At 42.9% G+C, this 19,430-nt stretch overlaps 2 protein-coding genes across 8 annotated transcripts; both read right to left on the minus strand.

The window, feature by feature from the left end:
• Positions 1–117: 117 nt before the first annotated feature.
• fam126a (family with sequence similarity 126 member A) lies at positions 118–15,296 on the minus strand. Of its 7 annotated transcripts, none has more exons than XM_034294747.1 (13): positions 15,105–15,296; positions 10,754–10,835; positions 10,410–10,511; positions 9,900–10,082; positions 9,408–9,488; positions 9,135–9,250; positions 8,946–9,041; positions 7,653–7,769; positions 7,455–7,542; positions 5,936–6,042; positions 4,959–5,017; positions 4,203–4,366; positions 2,810–2,969 (listed from the first exon to the last, which is right to left on the minus strand). In XM_034294747.1, exons 2-13 carry the CDS (start codon positions 10,802–10,804, stop codon positions 2,937–2,939), a joined length of 1,197 nt encoding a protein of 398 aa, XP_034150638.1. In that variant the 5' UTR covers positions 10,805–10,835; positions 15,105–15,296; the 3' UTR covers positions 2,810–2,936. The 7 variants fall into 7 exon arrangements, with proteins under 7 accessions (XP_010871637.1, XP_010871639.1, XP_010871640.1 ...); XM_010873339.2 differs by having other exon boundaries at positions 2,884–2,969; positions 4,058–4,366; positions 15,105–15,295; XM_010873335.3 differs by lacking the exon at positions 4,203–4,366 and having other exon boundaries at positions 118–2,969.
• An 873-nt stretch (positions 15,297–16,169) lies between these two features.
• On the minus strand, positions 16,170–19,403 carry si:ch73-345f18.3. The gene is made up of 4 exons (XM_010873344.3): positions 19,194–19,403; positions 18,740–18,818; positions 18,432–18,641; positions 16,170–16,969 (listed from the first exon to the last, which is right to left on the minus strand). The coding sequence occupies exons 1-4, from the start codon at positions 19,245–19,247 to the stop codon at positions 16,578–16,580; spliced, it is 735 nt and encodes a 244-aa protein (XP_010871646.2). The 5' UTR covers positions 19,248–19,403; the 3' UTR covers positions 16,170–16,577.
• Positions 19,404–19,430: the final 27 nt, after the last annotated feature.

A 19,430-nucleotide genomic window follows, 5' to 3' on the forward strand; every position in this document is an offset into this window, starting at 1 on the left:
AACTAGTTGCTAGATGGCGTCCTACCAGCAACATGGGTTCATATTGTAAGTCTGTGAGAATAATTGTGTGGTTGTGCAACCGGTTTGCATGTGCAAAGAACAGCGAGAGACATGTAGTGAAATATAGAAAGACTTTATTCTTAAAGAAAGTAGCTCTAGCAATGAGTTATCTTCAGACAGAAAGGCCAAAACAACATTTTACATCCATCAATATTATCTACAGATTCATAACATCCAATAGAGCAACAAAATACAGAAACATGATTGTTGTTGTTCCACTGTATGAACGTAAAACAGATCTAGAACACTGACTGAGAAAAATCTGGCTATGACAGAACTCCGGGACTCATGGAACCGTGGTTCCAGAACACAAAGGTTCCAGACGGGGAGTCGTCTCAATGAGTGTTTTCGATCTTTATTTCCATTATTTTATAAAGCAGATTATGGAACAGAGAACTGACAAACACAGTAAAGTTCACGTTTTTAACATGACTAATTCAAAATCAATCAACCAATTTAGATAAACCAATCAGACACAGCATTACTGGACTGACACCTCAGTCCTATACCAAGCCCTACAACCTATCCCCTAGCTTGTAAAGGCTTCTCCCTTAACCCTCTATTACTAGGCCAGGGGTGGTGGGTTTGGGTGTCAGGCCAGCATCGTGCAGGATTGGTTTGGGTTCTACTGTACTTTAACACTGAAAGGATTCAATACTGCTAAAACAGTTGTTACTCTTAATCTTGTAGAAAAATACCACATATCCAGACTGTCTGTCGTTACATTAAACATCAGTTAAAAGGAAAATGCTGCAATATGACATCATCATACACAGCAAGGTAATGTCCTGCTAACAGTAACTAGTGAAAGTCTAGAAGCTCCTTTTAAATGTATCACAGTTTTCTGCCTCAAGATAAAATCTAAATGACTACATTATTGTTATTTGATCAAAAATAACAAAAGCACCAAAGCAGATAAAAATGTAGAGGGGGAACCCAGCTTAGTCCTCTGAAAACCAAATACTGTTGGTGATTTTCTTTTTCTGCTGAAAAACTACAAAAACAGATACTAAAGACACACCAGTGCTTTCCAAGAGGTGGTTCAGTCTCAATCCTGACTTAAATCTCCTTTAAAATATTGGTGTCGATTAATGAATTTCAACAAAATTTACTCAGTTTGAAACAAAACAATGCAGATATTTAGGCCCAACAGTTATGAAAGTTTATAGACTCGAATTCAAAGTTAAGCATCTTCGATTTTTTTATGTTCTGTACAAACAAAAAATGACTTTTTCAATGAAATCCCCTTTTAGATTAAAAATGAAGGCAGCAAAATGTGAAGACTGCAAAGGATTTGAAGACCTTTAATAGCGACCCTATACTTCATATTGCTAAGTATTTTTTAAAAACCCTAGTCTCTCTGAAATATGAAAATACCACAGTTTACATCATACAAATATTTTATACATCATCTTACAAACATTGCAACCCCACCCCAATTAACTTTAATTGTAAACATAACTACCCCAATCAGCTATTTTTATAGATCCGATCAGATCAGGGAGAAAAATCAACATAGTACAATAGCTATTGCTTTTAGTAAGGATGACATCAATATTTTACAGATGTAAACATTAATGATTATTTTTGGTTTCCTTCAATTTTGTGTTCTGTCGTCATTTAATCCTTTCACAGGATGCAGATTTACTAGGACTGGATGGATAAACAGTTGCTATGGCAACAGGAGTGTGAATGTCATGTCTTGGGGTTCGTTCAAACCCTAGTGCATGGTGTGGGTGAGGAACAGGGTATTACCTTTTTGGTGAGGTAGGAGGGGGGCTGTTGGGGGCCCTGACCTTCCAATTTATATAGGGAAGTGGGCATCTTAAAACCTTCCCTTGAGATCAATAATTTTTGTTTAAGAGTATCGCACCTTGTTCATTTTAAAAACATTTGCATACACCCTCAGATGCCCACTTTCACTTACAATTACAATTGCACGCACACACACAACCTCCCCAGAGATGTCGTAGTCAGAGGGGATGAACGGAGAGCAAAACAGGACTAACAGGAGTCTTTTAAATACTCCATTTCCAAACACTCTCTCCGAAAACTACGAAGTCTGTTGTTTTGCAACACAGTCTGTCTGGTTCCCAGAGCAGGTAGAGCGGGTGGACCCAGGCTCTTCACTCTCTCAGACTCTCGCTTTGGGAAGACAGGAGTGGGCGAAGATGATCCCATCTCTGGAGGTGCCAGCTGTCTTAGTGTAGAAGAGAGGAGGAGAGGAAGATGATGGTTGATGGGGATGGGGGGGATATGGTGAGAAGAGGGAATGGGGGGAAACGTGGTATGGAGTTTGAATTCCAGTCCCACTGGCAGGCTGGGAGTCCAGGTCGCTGAGGTCAGATGACTGAGAAGGCAGTGAAGGGTCAAGGGTTAGAGACCAGGTGTTCACAGGTCATTCCTGAAATGCACACCGAGTCTGGGCGAGCGCTGGGTGTGGTTGGGGACAGGGCTTAGATAGCCTAGCTCCTCCTCCTGCAGGCTGCCACTGCACAAATAGCGGCCAGCCTCCGGGTTGCCACGGTTACCTCCAGGGTTGTTTCCCTCAAAGGAGCGGGAGAACACAGCACTGGCGGTGCGTGACAGGTTGCTCAGAGGGCCATGGATAGGCCCTTTGGGCACCGAATGGCTGGATGTCAAAGTCAGGCGTTTGATTGACAGCTCCAGGTTCTCACCCAGGGTCTGCCCGCCCAGAGGACAGCCCTCCTTCTCCTTATGTGACCGTCCACCAAGATGCCATTTCCAGCTTCCTGTCTTGACCCCTCCAACCCCAGGGGTGACACTGTTGCTAATAGTAATGGTGGGCGTGTTCAATGAGACCAGACCCGCCCCTCCTGTAGGCCACACCCCTTCATCCACCTCCGAGATCTCCATCAACTCCTCCGGGGAACCCAGATCCACTGCATCTAGAGAGCAAGAGAGTACGAGAGAGAACGAGAGAGGGAGATGGTAAGAGAGGGTAGTTGAGAAACAGATGGAGAGACAGGAGTTAATTGTCGTTTAAGGACAGCGGAGATAGTAGAGCCGCAAAGTAGGCTGCAGGACAGGGAGAGCCAGCCAGCAGTGATAGATGTAGACTTTCAGTGAGTACCAGCTTGTTTTTACAGTCCAATTCACATCCTGGCTGCCATACATTCATACTACACCGTAACAACAAGTTAGTGGTGCTGCAATCATCCAACTCATCAGGCATTAGTTATCTGCAGCCAGCAACCTGTGAGATCTGGGCAGCAGGTGTACTGTAGTAGGCAGCAACACACACACGCATGCAGAAATATACCCTATGCAAATCAAGGTTTTTTCCCCACCTAATCTTAACCCAAAAACCTAATTCTAATTCCAAACCATAATATCTAACCCTAATTATAAATCCAAACCATAATATCTAACCCTAATTCTAAATCCAAACCATAATATCTAACCCTAATTCTAACCACAAACCCCAAGCCAAAAATGTAAGAACTGGCCAAATGAATGTCCTTACATACCCCAATGTTACTTTACTACAGAAAACACAACAATATACTCTTATATTAGCAGACAGACATATATGCAGTAGTACTAATGTGATCTAAATACACATTTTCTTTTTTGGAAGAACAAGGGAGGAGATTTCTAGTTAGGTCTGACTACAGTGAAACCCCACTCTAATTTGATGAGCAGTTACCTAACGGCCAATCCAGAGCTGCCTATCCTTCTCAGGTGCCGCAGCTAACCAATCAGGAGGGAGCAGTCTGTCCCCCCGGCAACCCAGTGATGTGTTAGAGCAAGGTTGTTTTAGAGACCAAAATACTTTCACACAGGCGCGCGTGCGCCCACACACACACACACACACACACACACAATTTCCATAAAAGTTAATGGTGAACAGATGGAGAATGGATGGCGAGTGATGAGGGGAAATCAGAGGACAGAGAGAGACAATTCAGTGCTGCGGAAGTTCATCTGCCATCCAATCAGCGGTCATGCTGACACCATGGCTCCACACTGTTACCTAGGTTACCCCGGGGATGAGGAGAGTCTTAGTACTGGGCCCTCCCTGCGGTGCAGGGCCCAGAACCCTCTTCCACCAATCGCCTCACAGACTTCTGCCTCCTGACCTCCTGACCCCTAGGACCAGGGTCGTGGGTGGGGCTGACCTCTGAGGCTGACCCCAGCAGCTCAGGCTCGGGTTGGATTAACGGTCGGGGGTCACGGGGCCGTAGAGAGTCTCCGTTGGGCATCGTCACACTGATCTCTGGGACAGACGACCCTTGACCTCCAGGGGTCGCTGGGTCACTGTCTACACTGACCTCCTGGGACTCTGGGGTCATGGAGATGAGACACAGATATAAAACACACAGACACATGAAAACACAGACATGACATACACACAAAGAGACATATGACACACACACACACACACACACACACACACACACACACACTAAAATAAATGTGATGGCAAAAGAAAATTAAAGACAAAATTATGCCTGTCCCACAGTACACACATGGTAAACACAGTGATAAAATACATGCATGTACGGTATAAAAATGCATCAAATACTATGAAAATAGATGACAGTGATCAGGTCTGTACAGAATGAGTTGTCATTGACGTTATGCTTATGCAATAAGTGATGTGTAGTCATGTACATATATAAGGATCATGTACAGGTGATAAGTATAGACACACATAAGGATAATGCACAGGTGACAACAATGTATGGAGGATAATCTGGAGACAGATGAGCAGTGAACGATACACAGCTAAGAAGACGTCTTAAGGTGGAGAACCCACGCTGAACTTTGGTTCCTCGTCACAGTAAATCAGTTTGACTGGTCTGGAACTGATAACCTCTGATTAGTACATTGACGTCCCGGCCAGTGTGACAAAGTGACAGCATGCGGCTCACCATGGCGTTTCCAGCGGTGTCCTCTGATCGAGAGCGATGTGACGGCATTCCGTGAGATCCTACATGAGAGAACTTACATTAGAATTTTAAAACAGGTAGACAGAAACATTTAAACAGGACACCCAATATCAATCTATGAACTACTAGCTATACAATGCACGGTGTAATTATTGGGAGAGTTTATACTCCAAGGTTTGGATCTGAAGTCAAATAATTACTATGAGGTTAAAGTATACACTCACAGCATTTGTTTTATTAGTGTAACATATATTGGAATCACCATTTAGGAATTACCACACATTTTATGTACTGTATAGTACTGAAACAGAATACTATAATGACCAAATTATGTTCAGTTTTTGGCTCCAAATCTCTTGCATGCTATAAGTGCCTGAACTCTGCAACCCCCGGACCCCAGCAGACGCTGGGGGACTTCTTGGCCTTGAAAATCCTCTTGCAATGGCAGGATGTTTTGGGACACTGTCTTGCTGTGTGACGAATCACTGTCTAATGAGACTGGTTGCCTTTGCTTGTGCTTTATCAGACAACGGGTGAGTTCTATTAATGCACTCTGATTCATTTTTAATGCGGCCGTGACTATAAACTGATGGACCAATCTGAAATGACGGGCAAGACTACTCGACACAAAAAACTAAGGATAACAGTGAAATGTCAAATTTTACTCTTCGCAAAGAATGCTTAGCTAATTTTCTTTTTATAGTTAGGAAGAAAATGTCTGATTTTCAAACAATTCAAATATTGAATTCTGACACAGATTTGGTTTTGTTTCAAGCTAAAGGAATATCCTTCTCTGCTTTTGTTTTTTTAAATGGTGAAACCAATATGTACACAGTGTACAGTATAATAAAAGCTTCAAACTTATAGTTCAATCTCAAAATCCTTCACTGTACCAATAACTACAGAAGGCTGTGGATGGAATATTCATCCTCTACATATGGTGTGTATAATATACATACCTAGAGGAAGTAGGTGTGATTTCAACCTGGATACTACGAGCTCCTTCTTTACTGGCGCTAGACTTTAGCGCTGCGCACTGTTGGGACGACTTGATGGCATTACCCACCTAGACAAGACACACAATGTCAGGCACTGGCTACCACCACAAAATGCTGTGTACATTTGTGTGTGGGAGTTTAAGTGGGTGGACTGGCCATCTGACAATTCTGGCAATTGCCAGATGGGCTAGATAGTGGGGGGGTGGGGGGTGGCGGGGGGGCTTGTTGAAAACCGAAATACATTTGTATTTATCTAGAATGACAAAGCCGGTGGCCCATGGGCCTGTTAAGCTGTGATAAATATGTCAGAATTTGTTACCCAACAGTTTTGCTTCGTGGAATGCTGGGGCCTGTTGATCTCTCTCAAGTCACAGAGAAACATGTGTTCCCATCTAGAACATTTCAAAATGCTAGTGAGGGGAAAAAGCCTTTTTTGCATGTTTCGTATTAATTCGGTTTTTGTAGGTATCATTTTGAGTTTCCACTCTCTCAGGTGTGGAAACCAAATTAATTCCATTAGTTAGTGCACATGAAGATAGGCCCACGGAATGAATATTTTCTGAACAAAATGTCTATTATCACAATAAAACACAGCAACTATAATCTATTTGGCATTCATAATGATCACTCGATTACGTTGCACAATATCTCTTGAGTCACGCATTTCTGGTTGGAATTGACATAGCCAACACATATTTATTGTGCCTCTTAATAAATCACTGCGAGTGACTATAAATATAGAAACATGATGACTGGCGCGGTCTGAATGTAAAAGTATGTGGCCCCAATGACCTCAATGGAAAATGTTAGTCTGAACCACAGTAACAGTGATCCAGACCTTGAGTGGCGTTTAGGGAAGAACATGCACCAGGCACTCATTAAACAGCACAGTCTAAAAACAGTTAGCTCAAATTGCCTGACAAGGCTTAAGCAGACCGGCAGAGGGAAAAACTGCAGCACAGTGGCAGTAGAGAAGACACTGAGGCAGGCGGAACAACAGGCATACAGACCAAAGGGCTGAAGCTTTGAGCTGAAGCTCAGTTGTACTGGTGAGCTGTATCCCCAAGGGGGGGGGGCGGGGGGGGGGGGGGTTGGGGGTTTCACAGAAGTAGGACGACAGTGAACAGTGTCTGACCAATCCCTGGCACAAAAATGCGGAATGCCGTCTGGCACCGCCAATGGGTCGACACCACTCCATGTTCATGCTGGGTTGGGGTCAGGGGGGAGACATTAGAGGATCTTTCTGGGTGAAGGCAGGGGTGTAAGGGGTGAAGGGGGTGGTGACGGCGTACGCAACACCAGGGTCTAATTCCTGTAAAGCTGTAAATCTGTTTGATACAGTGGCAGACTTCAGGATTACAGACGAATGTGTCAAAGTCCTAACACTGTGAATAATCTACTGGGATTACAGACACGCATACACACACACACGAAGAAACATACAACATGGGAGAGGTTGGTGTATATTCGTGTCACCCACCAGTAACGCTTCAGGGAACAGTTCTAGCTGTGCTCGGTACAATACATCATCCAGGGCCTTGGTGCCAAGGTCCACCTCTCCATTACACCTGGAACACAGACACACAAACTTAGAAAACCTCTCATTTACTGGGTCCTGGCAAAGGTTAAGGTCAGGGGTCAGAGGTTAGAGACAGAGTGCGTCAGTGTTGCTCCTCACAGTGCGTAGTGAATCCCAGTGATGAGCTGAACCAGGAACTCCGAGGTGACGGTCAGACGAGAGCTGATGCCTTTATACCTCCTGAGCTGCTGCCGTGGGTAACCACAGATGCACACCCTGTTAACCAATCACAGCACAGCGATATCAATCAAACAACAAGAACACAACAGCAACATTTTACTTGAGCCCTGACAATTGAGAAGTTTTTGTTGTGTTGTTTTAGTGACATTGCAAGGACCTTTCCTTTTTGGAAGGAAATCTACAGTAGTTACCTCAAACAGCCTAGTTTTTAAAAGCCAGTGTAGCTTCAAATGTCTCTTTAGCGCAGTCTTAAGATTAACATCTCCTTAGTTGGTGTGTGTCTATCCTAGCCTCTCATGAAAGTAGTAAGAGGATTAAATGAACGGATGTTGGCAAGGGAGTGTGTGTGTGTGTGTGTGTGTGTGTATGGATGTATGAATGAATGTAGACGAAATGGTATCAAGTGAGGATCCATTTTATTTTGACACTATTTAAGCAACATTTTGGGAAAGAAAGGACCTTATGGCCAGGCTTCACATACACAACACCATTTCTTTGGTTTGGGCTTTAGTTTGAATTTAGAATTGGGATTAAAATTAGATATAGGCATTAAAGGGGTGATAAATATTAGAAAATGTGTCAATTCATTCAGGAAGAGGAGGGCATAGCTAGCGCAGCATCATCTTGTTACATTTCTCTCCCTGTAGAAAGGGTACTTGAAGAACTTGAATATATAGACGGGCTGAAGGCTTATAGCACAAGCCAATGAAAAATCTTTGGTGGAGATGTTTGGAAAAAGTGATCTTCAAAACCCATGACATGATTGGAGTTCCCCCATTTTGTGTTTCTGCGGTGACGGAACATGGTTTTTCATGTAGATACTCGTTATTTCACAAAGTTCCATCAAAAAGATTCAGTGGAGGAAGATCAACATAACCAGACAACACTGCACTCACACTGGTTCTAACATGTTTTCATTCAGGAAGAGAGTGGCCTGCACAGAGAAACAGTCCAACAATTACTTGAGGAGATTTATGAACAAAGACAAAACACTATTCTCCTTTAAGGGCCTATTTAGTGAACACAGTTCAGTACTAAAAATGAATTCAAGATTTTCTTCCCCCTTGACTATGCCTAATCTGTGTCCGTAAAACTTTAGAGTAACTCCTACATTTAGGGTTAATAGCTACTGTAGGATGTAATGAAAACATTTTGTGGGGGGTTCTACATTTCTGGTCCCCACTTACAAATCAATTTGTGCGTATTTGTTACCTGGAGCTAAGCTGACAGAGAGACTGTAGAGAAGAGGAAGTCATGTAGCTGAGAGCTGCATTGTAACACAGCAACAGGAAGGTCAACACCTCAAACCTACACGCACACACACACACACAAAACGTAACATTAACACAAACCATGAATGGCTGCACAACAGTCAAATAGTCAAAACTAATTCAACCTGACCTGTTCTGAGCTGTGAACGTTTCTCTCTGTAGGTGAGGTCCGCTGTACACAACTCTACTCAGCCCGTGATTGGCTAGAGCGCCTTCTGTTAATGCCAGGGAGCCAATAGTGGAGGGCTGAAGGCAGGGTTTATTCATATTAACAACCTGATCTATAGACGTTTCATTAGTCCATAGGATTTTTTCTGGTTTAAATCCCATTTCACCCAGGGTGGATTAAACAGTTAGCCAAGTCCATTCATATATCATGTTTCACAGAAAAGGATTCACGAACCTCATGGTAGACTGAGGGTTTGGAGAGGGAAGGGACAGTGAAGGACAGGACTTTACTCTGTCCATCCTTATCTACGATCTCCTACACAGAGAGAGAGAGTGAGGGGTTGAAGATGAATAAAGATGAAATAAACAGTGCATGCAGAGGAACATTGTGTCGTTGTAGAATACTGCACACGGCTACACGCCAACAGCCAGAGAAAGGAAGGAAGAGGGATAAAGAAGAGAGAAAAGGAGGGGAGAGACAATGTCAGTGTGTGGTTAAATGTACTACAAGTGGTTTTGGTTGGGAGTGTACGTGTGTGTGTGTGTTAAAATGCCTGCCAGGCGACGTCAGAGCGGTTAATGTCAGCATGAGTAATCACTGAGACAGGATGTAGACTGACAGCTGACCCACTCTGCTATTCTGAGAATGAAAGAGAAGAAAGAAAGGAAGAGATAGAGAAAGCCCTAGTTGATGCCATAAAGACATGCGTGTGAGTGCCTGCCTCACCAGATTGTATATCCCCAGCAGCAGGGCCTCTATGCACCCTGAGGTGTGCGGGTCCCTAGCTGCAGATGGAGCCAGGAGGAGGGACCAGAGCAGCTCGGGGAGGAACTGGAGCACAAACCTCTGCAGCCGTGGCTCCCCGCTACGATAGAACTCAAACAGCTGGTGACAAACTGGTTCCAGTAGCTGGAAGACAGGAAAGGAGGAGTTCACTTCAGGACGCTGTAGTTTGTTGTTGTCTCAGGTAACCTATTTTAAAGTTGACCGGTGGATTGTAGCCGTGTGCGTGTGTTTTGGTTTAACAGATCAAATTAGAACCAGAAGCCCTAACAAGGATGGTAAAACATGCAAACAATTACCCTTATTAGGCCCTTTTCCCCAGTCCCAAGGTTAAGATTAGTGAAAGTGGACTTATTTACATTCTGGTCCCGACAAGGATAAAAACACACAAATGAACTTGTGTGTGTTTGTGTACCCATTAACAATGTTTCTGCTTGTGTGTGGGGTACATACGTCACTATAGTTCTCTCTGATGACCTTGTAGATTGCTGGGATCAAGGAGCCTTTATCCTTCAGAGACGCTGCGTAGCTGGACACTGCACTGTCAGGGAGAGTCTACACACACACACACACACACACACACCTTAAGGTTATGACAGGTAAAAATGGAAGGAGAATCTGTGTGTGCGATCTGATTAAGATTAAAATGCCTTCGGGTAGACAAGGTTACCTGGTGGCAATTAGCACTTCAGTGTGTGTGAGAGACAGTAACATGTAGTGGAATGTACAAAGTAATGTAAATACTGATGACGCATACTCACTTGCCTGTTAGAACACACACACACACACACACACACCTTAAACTCTGATAACCATTCCTCCACCACTCCTTGGTCCATAGCCAACATCTTCCCTCACCTCCGTTAGACAAACTTCTACCTGGGAAGCAAACAAATACTTGCCAGTAAGGGTTGTTACATTTTCACCACACCAACATTTTTGTTTGACACCAATACCAGATTTAGTATTCCTAGAGACCAAAATTGTACTCAATACCAAGGCCAACATTTTTTTTTTCAGGTTTTCAACCTCAAAAAAAAAGCAGACTGAAAAAAGAATGTTAAACAAAATTATTGGATGTTTTTCCCTTACAAATACAACAATGCAAAAAACAATATTTGCTGTTGTTGACATCTGGGAAAACAGTTGATTTGCAATGTTTAATATGTAATGCACATCAGATGGACAACATAAATCCTCGTGATTCTGCCAGGTAGAGGCAGGAAGGGTTTTCCGTCGTCACAAAGACCGTCATCCTTAGAATTGTTAATGGCTAAACAAAGTGGTAGAAATACACCACACACACCAGTCAAGAGCTGCTGCTTCCGGGAATGGAAATGACTGATGCATTCTGATAGATTTAATAAAACCAGTACAGGTTCTAAGGCATTTAAAACATTTAGTGGATTAATAAATGTCAGACAATTAAAAGGAAAACCCCTAAAAGCAATAGAATTCTAGTACCAAGACTTTTCCCCCATGTTAGTACAGCAATTCTATGTAAACTGATCGAGGTTTTCGCTGTGTATATCAATAAAAAAAAACGTCATTAACCAACTGTTACAGGGCTTCTGAAAGGTATTTCAGACCCCTTCACTTTTTCCCATTTTGGTACCAGGTGCATTATTTTTAAATTGATTGAATAGGTTCCATTGATCTACACACAATACCCCATAATGACAAAGCAAAAACCAGACCATATTAGGGCCAGCAATCCTGTCTCAGCCCTCACACAGACTTGCATGTCCACAACAACATCTCAAGGATGATAAATGGAAACAGGATGCAGCTGTCCTCAAACTCAGTGTCTTAGCAGATTCTGAATACCAATGGACATGTCATATTTCCGGGTTAAATTTGATTTTGTTGCAAAAACACTATCTAAAAACCAGCTTTTACTTTTGTCATTACGGGGAATTGAGTGCGTGATGTTGAGGAAAAAAAATCTATTTAAACCAATGTAACAAAATGTAAGGGGTCTGAATACTTTCCAAAAGCACTGTGCAATCCTATGCAAAAGGCCTTCTTTTCCACTGGATATTTTACACATGTAGGGCCTAATTCAAATAAGATCTGGTTTAACATTTGCATAGTGGTGGTTTTCAATTCTGAAGCGGAATTGCATTAGAGCAGTCAAATCTACAAATAGCCAGGTGCTGGTTAGATTAATGCCGAAAATGTCCCAAGTTACAACAAGTCACGAGTAACTATTTCATATACCTTCTATGTTTATAAGGTTTATATGAATCCTTATTATGCAACCTTGTCTTCCTTCATTTAAAAAATGCAATTTAGCTTTCATTTGACACTGCATTTTAAAGGTGTCTATGGAAGTAATGTTCATGGTCACGGATCAGTGGTTTCTGTGTTCAAAACTGTTGTCAAAGACAGATAAATATTCCTCTTTCTTCCCTCTCTCTCCTTCGATAGAAGCTTCACGTAATCTCTGCAGTTTCATACCTCTATGATAAACAGCACTCTCCCTCCACCACTGTGCTAACACACACACACACACACACACACACACACACACACACACACACACACACACGTGTATACCATACACAGGATCCTTGTATGGTAAAAACAGAACTAGGTGAATTGTGTAAATATCTACCATATACAGTGTGGTTCCATGAGTTCAGATCTGGCTTCCCAGAAAACACAAGATGACCGAGAGCTGATCATAACAGCAAAGCACCAGATGTCATTAATCTGTCATTCTAACCTAGCAGAGACAAATCAGAGTGTTGTCAGTGCTGCAAAAATGCAAGACTTCATGGATTTCCCAAAAGCAAAAAGAAACATTAGTGTGTTCTAATATTCAAATGTATTACAAAACCGGTTTTTAAGGGCCTACCAACCAGTTCTAGCAGAATTTGGTCTCACGCTTAATTCATTCCTCTCGTAAACAGCACACACACACACAGATTAAAACAGGAAACTTCTAACGCCTCTTTATAGTACTACATCTAGGCAAAACAACAGTACTCTGTCAGTTTACACCTTTACTCCTGGGTGGGTGCGTCTAAAGTATGTAGGGCTGAAAATTGCCAGGGACCTCAAAATCGTATGCATTTCAAGAGCCCACACAAAATATAAAATAATACTGCAATTAATGCACGGAGCTCCACGCATCAACAGGCCAGACATAACCACACACAGTCACACACTCCCGTGGGCGTTTGCCAAGTCCAACAGATCACGCTGCACACACTCACTACTTATCAGAAACCAGCTAACCGCCAGAACAACCAATCACCACTGGCTAACTAAACAATCCAAAACAACCTGATCTCACATGCACGCACCCTCAGACACAACAACTCACTGACAGCAGGAGATCGCTTACCACAAGGCTGCTTACCAACACACAGACAAGGTACACCCACTCCTCCCAAACAAGTGGCCCTGATAACTCTGATACGCCCCGGTCATCTGTTCCTTCCTCCCAAAGTCCACACCCTTCACCCCGTAAAATCAGTGGATTGGCGAAAGCGTGGTTTAGCTTACACTAAAACGAGGTTTCCATTACATGTCTTACACCGGTCATATTCCTTTTTAATCCATGACACGAAGTGAACAAGTGCTCAGAACGGACAGGGAAAATCAGGGTGGCTCTGACAAGCTATCCGACTGTGGCAAAGCCAGGAAGTGAACGGACTAATGAGAACACACTGTTTCAGAGGACTTGGGAGGGGAGAAGAAAGCTGCCCCAGCCGCTTTTTCCTGTGTTGCGGGGTAGGCTTTAAACCACACACCCACACACACACACACTTTGAGCCGTGCCAGAGAGGAAACACGAGAGCATACAAGTGAGTGTCCATGAGTTAGAGAGTGCTGTAACCCAAATGAGCTGAAGAAATGTGCTGAGAATACTCGCCATTATCCTCAAACGATCCTAATCCCTTTTTCTAACCTCTTCCTTTCTCCAGACATCCTCTACTCAGACCTCCTTTTCAGCAAATCCCACCTCCCGCCCACCTACTGTAGTGTGTCCCACTCTGTTATTAGGTGTGCGTGCAAGCGTGCGTGCGTGCCTAAGACCGTGGGTTCTGAGGGATCTGACAAGTTGGAATCCTCTTACAGCCTACGCTCCATGTATTTCCCTCTCTGACTCAATTTTCTCCCTCTCCATCTCTCTCAGATGCCTACAGGCTCAGCCCTCATCATGTACACAGATCCTCTCAAACCACTGTTAGTTTAAAGGCTGTTCCATCAGTCCACACGGTGGGTTGTGTGTGCACTAGCATCCAGAGGTTCCACTGTACTACTACACACAGACACTCTCGTAAAGTGTAGTGTTTCTGGACAGCCTCTAGGGGCTTTAGTAAGGTAAGCTCTGTCACATGTCAGCTATTGCAAACATCAGAACAGTGCATTACTCAAACTGCCCGCAAAAGGCACGTGTGTGTGTGCATACACACACACACGCGCACATAATCAGTGGGCCTTTACAACAGCTACTAACAGAAATATTAATCATGAAACTAAGGACTGTAATGCTTGACAGCGCGTACCGACATACCTACAATTCTCACACAAACAACGGGGTTATTCACCTCATATCCATTCTATAGGACCTTTAATCCTTTTTACAGCTGTAATACCTACAGGCAGAAACACTTAGCAGTACACCATCACAATAGCCAGTATTGTCATCAGCTATCACGTGGAGACTAAACGGACCGGTGACTGACTGAAACGGATCACTTTGGAAATAAGACGAGGGAACCTATTTACCTATGCTTGCCAAGCAATTGACTGTAAAACTAAGCATAGTTCTGTAGCTTACCAGTTGAAATATCTAGCGAATTACAGATAGTAGCTGGTAAACAGTCACGATACCAGCCTGTCACACTTCCAGGCTCAACATTACAACAAGCGTTGGTTAACTGCCTGTATAAGATCCCACATAGCCTCCCCAGTCAATTCTACCTGTAACCCAAATAATTGCTAGCTAGCTACAAACCTAGCTACTATAGTACTTAGCAGTTATTGTAAGTCAAAGTTACTTTATGTGAAGTCGCTGGCAGCAGTAGATGCCTCCCATCCCTTGTAGCCGACTCAGTCAGATTTCCAAACTGAAACTGCAGAAGGCGCTTACAAAAACGGGCTAGCTAGAAAGTTGTTTGTTCAGCTACTTACTATCATGCTATCGCTAATATCGCCTTTGTCTCCAAGTCCACTATTGTTCCTTCCCGAAAGACAGAAAACTGGCAATAACTCACTCCATAAATCCACTAGCTAAATCATTGATTAACATCAAAACCTCCATCTTCATTTACACCCACCCCTCACACTAGCATGAACCCAACGACTACTTTGGAATTGCAGGTCTGTTAGCCTATGGATAAGCAGTATAAAATGTAACCACGGCTCCTCCTGAAATAGTGACCAATTAGATTTGGTAGAGAGGCGGTGCATAATAATTTCCACAAATAGGGTAGATTGTCGTTGTTATCACTGACAGCCAAAGAGCACATTTTTATACTGGCGACTCCATAATTTATGACATTAATCTTAACGTCGATATTTGACGATAACTTAAAAAAATTAAGCTTTTTCATATAACTATAAAAGGGAAAGTATTCTAAACTACATATGGTATGTAATTGTGATATGCAGGATTATAAATGGTACAGTGTCTACCTGTTTTTTTTACTTTATTTAAATTTTATAAACCGGAAAAGATTACCGTTAAAATAAATATCATACCCGATTGATGTAATAATTACCTCTGGGAAATATGATTCTAATGTATTACGTAACTGTCTGTCTGCCAGTCGCCGTATGAGGTGCCCAGCTAATGATCCTGCAAAGGTTATGTTTTTAGAAAAACAAGCCTTTAGCTAATTGCCGTATTTAACCTTTGAACTAATACATTATGTATGTTATTGACTAGGCACATGGACTACCAACTCCTCTACCAACCACACTTCAGAGCTTTCTAACATACCAACGGCAAAGTTTTTCCTTCCATCCTTTCATGTTTTTCTTTCTCAAGCACACGCACACACACACTTTTTACTGTCTAACCCCCCACAGTCTCCCCTCCCTCCAACCACCCCTCTATCTTTACTCCTGCTGCAGGGTATTGTCAGTTCCGGTAGGCAATCTCTGTGTGCTAAGCGGTTGTGATGTGTGGTCTACCAAGCTCTAATACTCAGTTATGTCACTCAAACATATTTTTACAAATATTAAGACACAAACTATATAGCCTTTTTTATTTGTTCTAAAACAGTAAGACAATTATTATTAACACAGAAGAAACACATACATTGTGTCTATCATTAACAAGGATTTTATACACACAGTGATTAGAATTTGAATTCATTTAGATGAATCATTTTAATGAATTCCTGTCCAGAATACATTAGCTATATCACAGCTCATTTCTCTAACAAGGGCTTATACATACACATTACACAGCTATCTACACACAGTCACAAACTGTAGCACTTGCCCTGCAATTTAGTGTTACCTAACATTATAAGAATAATGTGCTTTTACAAGACACTAAAACTGGCCTAGATTTATTCCCAAAATATTTAATTGTGACCTATAGATTCAGTGCCACCAAAGATGTATTTTTGCCCAGTATGTGTGTGTGTTTGTGTGTTAGGTCAGCCCTGCTATCTGTGCAACCTCATTTTGCACCTCTCCAGCTTGCTGGCGGTACCCTTGCGAAAGCTCCCTAGCCCGTCTTACTTCCTGTATGGTCTCAACCAAGTTCTCCTCAAGCCTACAGCGCTCCTGGTGGGTTAGTGCTGCCTCCCTGACCTGCTCTGCCATTTGCTCCCCCGTATTCAGGAGCCAGTCAATCAGTTCCTGGAGTTTGGTGCCTGCAGCGCCTATTGCTTTGGCGCTGTGGGAAATGCTCCTGAGCTTCTCCTGAGCCAATCGGAGCCGGCGAGGCAGGTACTCCTCCACCTCGCTTGCAGACTTCAGCGGAACCACAGATAGAGAAAAGTCGTACCCATTTATCACCATGGTTACCCTATAGGTGTCCTCTAGAACAAGAGATATAAGAGGAGAATAAAGTTATACGCCTTCATCTGTATACACCCTGTACCTGTCCTATAGAAGGGCGTGGGAGTGAAAGGGTTAAAAATAGTACAGGCAGAGAGGACTGGCATAACTATACCTGTGTTTGTCTATGCTTGTGTGTGTGTGTGGACTTCTTGTAAGAACAGGTTGATGCTACCAATGGTAAGACCTGTCTACATATACACAGTGTATGTATGTATGTACAGTATCTCACAAAAGTGAGTACACCCCTCACAATTTTGCTACAATTTAAAGTAGTGAGTATACAGCTTGTATAACAGTGTACATTTGCTGACCCCCCAAAATAACACAACACACAGCCATTCATGTCTAAACCGCTGACAACAACATTTAGTACACCACTAAGTGAAAATGTCCAAATTGGGCCCAAAGTGTCAATATTTTGTGTGGCCACCATCATTTTCCAGCACTGCCTTAACCCTCTTGGGCATGCTTCACAGGTTGCCACTGGAGTCCTCTTCCCTCCTAAATGACAACATCATGGAGCTGGTGGATTTTAGAGACCTTGTGCTCCACCACCTTCCGTTTGAGGATGCCCCACAGATGCTCAATAGGGTTTAGGTCTGGAGACATGCTTGGCCAGTCCATCACCTTTACCCTCAGCTTCTTTAGCAGGGCAGTGGTCGTCTTGGAGGTGTGTTTGGGGTCGTTATCATGTTGGAATACTGCCCTGTGGCCCAGTCTACGAGGGGAGGGGATCATGCTCTGCTTCATTATGTCACAGTACATGTTGGAATTCATGGTTCCCTCAATGAACTGTAGCTCCCCAGTGCCTGCAGAAATCATGCAACCCCAGACCATGACACTCCCTCGATCATGCTTGACTGTAGGCAAGACACACTTGTTTTCGTACTCCTCACCTTGTTGCCACCACACGCTTGATACCATCTGAACCAAATAAGTTTATCTTGGTCTCATCAGACTACAGGACATGGTTCCAGTAATCCATGTCCTTAGTCTGCTTGTCTTCAACAAACTGTTTGTGGGCTTTCTTGTGCCTCATCTTTAGAAGAGGCTTCCTTCTGGGACAACAGCCATGCAGACCAATTTGATGCAGTGTGCGGCGTATGGTCTGAGCACTGACAGGCTGACACCCCACCCCTTCAACCTCTGCACCAATGCTGGCAGCACTCATACGTCTATTTCCCAAAGAATGTCCAAGTTGGGCCCAATTTTGTTGCCAGCGGTTTAGACATGAATGGCTGTGTGTTGAGTTATTTTGAGGGGACAGCAAATTTCCACTGTTATACAAGCTGTACACTCACTACTTTACATTGTAGCAAAGTGTCGTTTCTTCAGTGTTGTCACATGAAAAGAGTTTTACAAAAATGTGAGGTGTGTACTCACTTTTGTGAGATACTCTATGTATGTATGTATGTATTCATGCATGAATGTGTGTCTCACCATACTCCTTCTTGATCTTCCTCACACACTCAGTCAAACTTAGAGTGCTGTCATCGTTACAATCAAAAGTGTGAAGAAGGGAGATGATGTGTTCCTTCATGACATTATAGCTCTCCTGCTGTAGGTTGAACGTCTCAGCCACATCAGAAAACCGCTGGTCCAAGTCATTCACACCCACCCGTTTTTGGATCAACTGACCACTCCGACTCACTGGAAAAAAAAACACATGTGCAAATAGACAAAATGTCTATTAAACCCACACATCTAATGTTATATGCTAGTTATATGATGATAATATGTTATTTAACCTGTGGGCGCTGGTCGAGGCTTTCTGGCAGACTCTGGCTTCTTTACTTCTGAAAGATTTGGGTGCAGTAGGGGCTGTCTCTGTAACACACGCACGTGTTCCACTGTGTGAGTTATGTTATACATATCTGATTATTTTTGAGTATTTCTTTAACAACAGACCAACTATATCCATTACTGCGTGGTTCACTCAGTGGTTAACACTGGGGCATAACACTTCCTGACGCAATATTACAGGTCATATGTTGACAGTGCTACACACTGGTTTTTCGTAAACATCACTTGTTCAAGTCTTTGAAAGTAACTTAATCATGCATTTGTAATGGCAATGTACTTAAGTGTCTAATTTCACAAATTAATTTACTTCGGGAAAAATAAAGTTTTAGGAAAACTAGTGTAGCTGTAGCCTAACCCCAGGCAATAAATCATTTTTTATTTATTGCTCACATACAGTACCTCGTCCGTGTCTTCGGAAGGGGTGACACAGCAGCAACAGAAAAGCACAGACATTGTCACTGATCACGAGCACCGACAAAACACCGCAGTCAATGTCTCTAAACTGTTTGTACCCAAAATATCCTACTTAGATTTCTTTAACTAGATCAATCCATCTCGGCCCTATTCCTGATTACGTCATCTGTCATGGGACTCCCTATGGTCTTGCGGAAAAGTATTGTGGGTCTACTCTAGCAG

Source organism: Esox lucius, chromosome 10, assembly GCF_011004845.1.
Source record: "Esox lucius isolate fEsoLuc1 chromosome 10, fEsoLuc1.pri, whole genome shotgun sequence".
NCBI lineage: Eukaryota > Metazoa > Chordata > Actinopteri > Esociformes > Esocidae > Esox > Esox lucius.